At 48.0% G+C, this 7,893-nt stretch overlaps 2 protein-coding genes across 2 annotated transcripts; both read right to left on the reverse strand.

Annotated features, from left to right (window-relative positions):
* Positions 1-307: 307 nt before the first annotated feature.
* Positions 308-940, reverse strand: LOC112270093 (GDSL esterase/lipase At1g28610-like). The gene is made up of 2 exons (XM_024457786.1): positions 620-940; positions 308-450 (listed from the first exon to the last, which is right to left on the reverse strand). Exons 1-2 carry the CDS (start codon positions 918-920, stop codon positions 308-310), a joined length of 444 nt encoding a protein of 147 aa, XP_024313554.1. The 5' UTR covers positions 921-940.
* Positions 941-3,392: 2,452 nt separating this feature from the next.
* On the reverse strand, positions 3,393-7,096 carry LOC100823835 (GDSL esterase/lipase At5g45910). Its single transcript, XM_014897662.2, has 5 exons — positions 6,721-7,096; positions 5,792-6,007; positions 5,538-5,686; positions 4,075-4,351; positions 3,393-3,905 (listed from the first exon to the last, which is right to left on the reverse strand). Exons 1-5 carry the CDS (start codon positions 6,992-6,994, stop codon positions 3,688-3,690), a joined length of 1,134 nt encoding a protein of 377 aa, XP_014753148.1. The 5' UTR covers positions 6,995-7,096; the 3' UTR covers positions 3,393-3,687.
* Positions 7,097-7,893: the final 797 nt, after the last annotated feature.

The raw sequence follows: 7,893 nt of genomic DNA on the forward strand, positions 1-7,893 counted from the left end.
CTTTCGTGGCACGAAAATACACATTATATACTGTTCTACTTACGCCCAAATAGGAGTCGTACGTCGAAAAGTTCACCACCGACTACCCTTATGGGGACATGTCGGGCATAACTTCTTGCAGGCCACGTTGACGAGTCATCACTGACATGTCCATACAAGAGCTGCCAGTGATGTTGTCCATTTGACACACACTGACGGCCGCTATTTTCTAAGATCATTTTCAACAGTAGTCCCTAAAACAGGGTCCCTAAATCATGTTTAGGCGCTTCCCCCTATAAATTTTAGTTTTAGCACTACCCTCTAAACTTCAGCCCCTATTTAGTTTTGCATTCACACTGACTAGTGGGTCCCATACGCTTGCGCCTGCCTCGCCGCACTTCTTCTTTAAGTTAAAGTTGTAGCTGCCCTGCCCTCCAGCGCCGCAGCATGCTTGTAAAGCTGTGCTGAAACCTGCAATGCCATCAGATTCAGTTAGACCATGTAACTTGCTTCCCAGTGCAAACCATGTCACCGTGTCTTATGGGTAATCTTGTGATGAATATGCTGTTTACACCTCCGAATCCACCATAAATTATGTACTCGGAATGTTTTACAGGTTATCGAGCAAGAAATTGCTTACCGAATTTTCCAGGGCTCACAACAAACTGCATTGCCGCTTTGAAGTAATCACCATACATGATTTTTGTCTTTGGGTACTTCTTCTGAAGCTCATCCAGCTGCTGCTTGAGCTCCCTGTTGTGATGGAAGGCGAGACGGTTGTATCTACGGAGGCACCCGGTCCGTGCGTTATAGTCTGATTTCTTGCTGGTGTTGTAGAGCGTCAAGTACAATGGGAAGCATCCGATCGGGAGAATTCCAGGCACCAACAGGTCAGTGGCTCCAAGGTCGACCAATTTCTGAAAGGAAAGAAAAATGAACATAGGCTTATTAAAATGGCTTATCTGTGTGCCCCCTAAACTTCAGCCCCTATTTAGTTTTGCATTCACACTGACTAGTGGGTCCCATACGTCAGTGGCTCATTGCCTTTTCTTTTTTTTCTCCTATCATCTTCTTCTTCCACCATGGAGCAGGCGTACGACGAAGGGGAGGCCAAGGGAGAGACGCACGGGCGGCCGGCGGGGAGGCGCAGGGACAGCGGACGGCGAGGCGCGAAGGCGGCCGGCGTTGAGGCGCCGGGGCGGGAGACAGAGGTGGCCGGTGAGGCATTGGGGCGGCCGGCGGGGAGGCGCAGCGACGGCGGACGATGAGGCGCGGAGGCGGCCGACGGTGAGGCGCCGGGGCGGCCGAGGGAGAGGCGGCCGGCGAAGTAGAACGGCCGGCGGTGAGGCGTCGGGGCGGCCGAGGGAGAGGCGGCCGGTGAAGTAGAACGGCCGGCGGTGAGGCGTCGGGGCGGCCGAGGGAGAGGCGGCCGGTGAAGTAGAACGGCCGGCGGTGAGGCGTCGGGGCGGCCGAGGGAGAGGCGGCCGGTGAAGTAGAACGGCCGGCGGTGAGGCGCCGGGGCGGCCGAGGGAGAGGCGCCGGCGAAGTAGAACGGCCGGCGGTGAGGCGTCGGGGCGGCCGAGGGAGAGGCGGCCGGTGAAGTAGAATGGCCGGCGGTGAGGCGCCGGGGCGGCCGAGGGAGAGGCGCCGGCCGGTGAAGTAGAACGCCCGCATTAGGAAGAGAGCAGTGGGGGGAGAAGAAGATATCGTGGCGTGCGAGAAGGGAGAATATGGGCTTCCTTGGGGGTCGCTGGGAACGGGGGCTAGAGGGGGAAATCTAGGGAGCTCCCTAGAATAGGACCCGAGTAGGTAACGTGCTGAAGAACATTTTTTTTTTCTAACCCCTAAAAACCGGACTCTGTTTTGGAGCCATGCAAGATGATTTAAAGGTCCGCTAAACATGACCCATATTAGAGGTGGTTCGGTGTCCCGCAAGATGATCTAAAGGTCCGCTAAACATGACCCATATTAGAGGTGGTTCGGTCTCCAATGAAGGCTGTCATTGGTAACTCACCTTACATGTAACGAAACAGCTTTTAGAGCTTAAAAAAACTCATATAAATGAGAAATAAAAAATTCATTCAAAAAATCTTTGGTTTTGAAATTAAATGAACACTAATTAGAATTTAAATTTGAGTTTTACTTTCTCTGTTCGTTTTATTTGGATTCTGCATATTCAGTTTTCCTGAATTTTTCAGAGTTTATTCGTGTCTAATAGAAAAGACTTTTTCTTTTCTCATTTTTTTGAGAATCTTTTCTTTTCTCCTTTTTTTAGAGGTCTTTTCTTTTCTCTTTTTTTGAGAATCTTTTCTTTTCTCCTAAGCTGCTTGTGCCAAAACCCAGCCCACCTGCTCTTTCTCCTCTATTCCGACTGGGCCTTCTGCCGGCCATTTGTCGTCTACCTAACCCAGCCCACCTTCTCTCTTATTTTCTTCTTACTGGGGCGTTATCTTTCACCGGCCCAACTCGTTGGCAAGCTGACTGAGCCAGCTCACCGATGCGTCTCTCTGTCTCTAGCTTTCATCTTCTTCGCGTTCTGTCCCCATCACGAACACCTGCCGTCGCCGCCGCTTCTGCTCCTATGGGTGCGTGGAACGCCAGCGGCACCCCGAAGTTCGTGCTGTGCAACGTCAGTCAAATCCGAGTCCTCCCCCGCCTTATGCGTCCCTGCATATGCCTCCTTTTCCCGCAGCTAAGCCGCCATCCCTCTCGTACCCTAACACCATCGGTCACCGTTGATGGTGCGTCAGCGTGAATCGAGCTGCCTCAGCGGGTCAGCCCGATATATTGCACCTGAAACACCGACTCACCTCCGGGATTCCGTTTCCGGTTGCTCAATCCATAGAGAACAATCCCCAATTTCGAGGTCCAATTTGACTTTATCCGAGTTGCAAAATTACATTGCAGTAGGACAATATTCAATTCCTTGGGCGGTCATCCCCACCCTAGCTCAAGTTCCGGTGAGATCCGCTCCTGTGACAGTGTGTCACTTGTCGAAGATGGATTCTTGATCCGATCACCGTAGCTCCAGCACCATCAATGCCATCTCTGATCAGCAATACAGCAGTTCTCAACGATCTGAGCCCTATTACACTATAGAAAACTGTTTGTTTGACCTTAGGAATCTTCTGGTGGAATTGGATTCCAAATCCAAAGGGTAGGACTTAAAGTAGATTTATACCGATTCAAATTCAAGTCAAAGTGAAATATTATTTGAACTATGTTAATATTTTTGTGTATGTCTTGGTTCTCCTAGTCCATATAGGAGTTGTATGTGAAGTTTGTAGTATTCTGTGGCATGTTTAACCATTTGTTAAATTTATAAAGTAGCACAAGTTGCTCGTTTGCACTTTATAATCATTGCTTATTACTCCAAATTTGAACTAGCATGGGAATACAGGAGGTGCAGTTCATGAGGCGCAAATGCACAATTTTGATCCTTTTATTTTCATAAATTTATTTGTTATTACACAAATTTTGACAAAGGAATAAGAATGAGGAACATGTCATACATGGTACATTTGTACTACAGCTTTTCAGTTTGGGAAACATATCTATACCGGCACAGTTTATACATTCTCTCAAGGAACAGACTAAGTAATTTTACTCATAACTTAATTTCCTGGGTGCCTGAAGCACTCACTCCTCTCATATCCACCCCTCTAGTGACAGCAGCAACGTTACATACACATCTAACCATCTCAATTATCACTTCAGGATTGGGGGAGAAGCATAGGGGCCATTGAGCCAACCGTTTGCGACCATGCGGTAAGCAGCTTCGGTCATGTGGATGCCATCCCAGCTTACATACGACGATGGATTAGAGCATACGCTTGCGCCTGCCTCGCCGCACTTCTTCTTTAAGTTAAAGTTGTAGCTGCCCTGCCCTCCAGCGCCGCAGCATGCTTGTAAAGCTGTGCTGAAACCTGCAATGCCATCAGATTCAGTTAGACCATGTAACTTGCTTCCCAGTGCAAACCATGTCACCGTGTCTTATGGGTAATCTTGTGATGAATATGCTGTTTACACCTCCGAATCCACCATAAATTATGTACTCGGAATGTTTTACAGGTTATCGAGCAAGAAATTGCTTACCGAATTTTCCAGGGCTCACAACAAACTGCATTGCCGCTTTGAAGTAATCACCATACATGATTTTTGTCTTTGGGTACTTCTTCTGAAGCTCATCCAGCTGCTGCTTGAGCTCCCTGTTGTGATGGAAGGCGAGACGGTTGTATCTACGGAGGCACCCGGTCCGTGCGTTATAGTCTGATTTCTTGCTGGTGTTGTAGAGCGTCAAGTACAATGGGAAGCATCCGATCGGGAGAATTCCAGGCACCAACAGGTCAGTGGCTCCAAGGTCGACCAATTTCTGAAAGGAAAGAAAAATGAACATAGGCTTATTAAAATGGCTTATCTGTGTATGTGCGTTTCGGTTTGCTCTCACTGACTCACGAAATGTGCAAAACTAGTTCCAATCCTAGACGAACATATTCCAAAAAGATCCCCGCACGACAGTTTGAAATCAGCATATTACACTGACAAGCTAGTTTAGCAGCACACTACAAATAAAATAATGGCGATGCAGTACTAATATTAATATAGTTATAGAAAGATCTGTTCTCTATCCTTGAATTGTGTGGAAACAATCTAATTTTAGAGCCATGTCACGTGACAGCCATTTCATGATGGCCATGCACATAACAAATGATTGCTCAGCTTCTTTACCAAACAAACCATTTCCATGCCCATTCTCTTCATTGTGCAATCATGTTGTACATGAATTCCCCATCAAGACATCACATAGGGGCTACACTAAGCAACAATCTTATATACTGTGAACCAACTCGATTTGGTGACGAAGTACAAAACCCATGTTTGGTTTGATTTATACAGGTAAAAAAAAATCCCCTTTCAAACTAGTGTAACAATAGAAGTTTCATGTTAACTGTTTAGTCATAAGATTTTCCTATTTTTAAAGAAGGATATCAAAACTGGCACATGTTAATGTCCACAAATATTGGTAAGCTCACAATTAGATAACAACACATCGAGATGCCTAGATGGCTAGATCCAATCCAACAAAAGGTGCTCTCGCCCTATCCCTCACCTAACATGCCGGCCATCCCCACACGACTAAGCTCTCAGGAACTTATGACTCCCTTGCTAAGCACTTACCTACTACCTAGACTATTCAGTGTTCTCACTGAATTCTGAATACTCCCATGTAAAACTGAACTCCAGATAATTTCAAAGCAAACACCAATTTTCTGCCTCTCATGTGTTTGTCATGCATTCCACCTAGCCGACAAATATCTAGACATGAGAGGTGAGTGCTGCCAGAAATCTGCACCCGTCACACATTTGCGTAACGATAGTTGCATGATTCCCTGGATCTCCACACACCAGGTACATAGCCCACCGTGCTGATTTACTACTTTAGTCAAGTGTGTGCATTATTGTGTGGTCTATACTGTATGATGCAATGCGCAAGGATCATCCTATGTTCCTACTTTAAGAGTGATGTACTTACAAATCACCCTCCAGGGATTTTATACCTCGACACCGTTGGCGATGGCTTTGGCGACCAGCGGCACATAGGTCTTCACCTCGGAGAACGCGACGCCGGAGAACAATGGAGCATTATAGTCGTTGCCCCCAAACTCCCCCACCACAAATAGGGACTTGCTGAAGTAGTCCTGGCACTCTGCAGTTAACGCAACCAAAGAAATTCTGAATCTATGATGTACTAACAGAACATGGTACGACCGTATTTCAAGAAGGGAAAAGAAAAATGGATGCCGAACGGTACCTTTCTCCGATTTACAGAGGGATGGCTTCATCTTCTGGAGCCAGCCAATTTGGGTGTTGATGGAGCCGGTGTTCCAAATGCGCTGGTCGATGCCATGGGCCTTGAAGAAGTCGTATTCCAGCGCCGTAGCGCCGGTGATGGCGAAGTTGGCCCCCTTCTTGAAGTCTGTGCCATGCGCCTGCGACGCTGGCGGCAGGGGCAGCCCGAAATGCTCAGCTGCAAAATTGACCAAAGTTTCCCATCGTTAAAAACGAAACTTTTTACACATCATATCATACTACGGCGTGCTGTATTGGCTATCGCTCTGAACAAAAGACACATCAGGATTCACAATCTAGCAATTCTGACCAAGCGAGACATGTCCAGTCCGCAGTCGACTGAAATATGTTGCAACAGTAACCATCACAAGTTTCTTTCAGTAACATTTCTGCTGTGCTTTACCTTTCCAAAAAGGAAAAATAAAAGGACCCCTTTAATTCACATCAATACTGCACTTTGGTATAGCAGAATGGAGGCAGCACTAGTTCACTGTTCCAAAGCAGCAACTGTTTTTTACCACTCGAATTTATCTTCTTTTCAGAAAGGAGAAAAGGCTGGGCCTTTTTTTAACACAAGATTAGCTTTGCATCACTAACAGTTAATTAAAACAGTAAGGCAAAAAAGGCAGATTGCATACTAGCTGCTGGAGCAGTAGTTCTCCGTATTAAACAAGAGTCAAATTTATCATGACCAAGGTCAGAGCATAGTCTAACACTCCAAATCAACGGCTTAAAAAAACAGAGACATTTCTGTTGGATATTGCAGAGTCCAGCATATATAATACACAGTTGACGGAACCAAGAGAAGAAAAAGGACGGCGAAGTTGGCCGCACTGGGAAGCCAGGGGCGCAGATATAATGGTGGATTTACGGGTGGAAGCGGAATGTTACCGAGGAAGTCGACGACGACGCGGCCGTTGGAGCAGCGGCCGGTGGGCCGGCCGAAGAAGGTCATGCCATAGGGCTTGCGGGCGGTGGTGAGCGACTTGGGGATGCCGTCCACGATGAGGTTGCCGGCGTCGGACAGCGAGTCCCCGAAGCTGAACACGGCCTGGTAAGACTTCTTGTTGTTCTTGGCGGCGGCGCAGGGCGTCACCGCGGGGCCGGACAGGCAAAGGGCGGCGACGAGCAGGGGGAGGAGAAGCAAGCCCCGATGCTCCTCCATTGCGGGTGTCGGCGGCGGCAGGAGCCAATGGCGAGGCGCATGTGCTGCTGAGGGAGACGCGGAGAGAGATAGAGAAAGCTGGGATCCTTTACTTGTGTGGCGCTCTGCTTTATAGAACTAGTATAACTGCAGCAGCAGCAGCCAGCAAGGAGTGAGGTGTGCCGCTAGCTGCTTGCGCGAGGGAGGCGCGGGTGGCACTATTGGGATGACCGGAGGATCAGTCTCTGCGGCCCAACTAATTAACCCGTAACCTCCGTTCCATTATTACCGTGAATAATAAGAAGAATAAAAAGTTTAACGCTCCATTTAGTTTTTTCTGCTCAAGAGTGGACTTCTATTTTTGAGCAACAACTGTAAACACCAGTAGTACGTTACCAAAGTAATTCCACTAGAACCCCACTCCCTGAACCATGTGCCCCAGGACTGACCAATATGAGTTTTTTTTTTCATTCCAGGGGCTGATCATAGACCATAATGAGATGCTGTTTTTCTCTCGTCCCTTATCTTCTCTTTCTGTGATCCTCTACCATCATTATTAACCGGACCTGTGCGGAGCCAAGGTTCAAGTTCAGCTGGGGCCTGGGGACGGCTTTTCACGTTCGGGCAAAATGGCAACCTTGTCCCTCGCCCTCCTCCGCCCCGGTCGTAGTTGTTCAACCGTCCATTAATTGGCGTCCCAGGCTTTCGGCCGGTGCCCTCGTGGTTCCTCTGAATTGTGCAAGGCTTTGTCCTGTCCCTGTGACCTCTGTCCTGTGTGTGCAACGCTAACGTTAGGAATTTTATAGTTTCGCAGCTCGTGCCGTCGGCTTGGTGCGTAGACCCGATCCAACCTGTTACTATTGCATTGGCATATCCAGGTTTTCCGTTCTTTGTAAACAACGTTTTAATTGCGCTACGTC

Source organism: Brachypodium distachyon, chromosome 1 (genome assembly GCF_000005505.3).
Source record: "Brachypodium distachyon strain Bd21 chromosome 1, Brachypodium_distachyon_v3.0, whole genome shotgun sequence".
Taxonomy (NCBI): Eukaryota; Viridiplantae; Streptophyta; class Magnoliopsida; order Poales; family Poaceae; genus Brachypodium; species Brachypodium distachyon.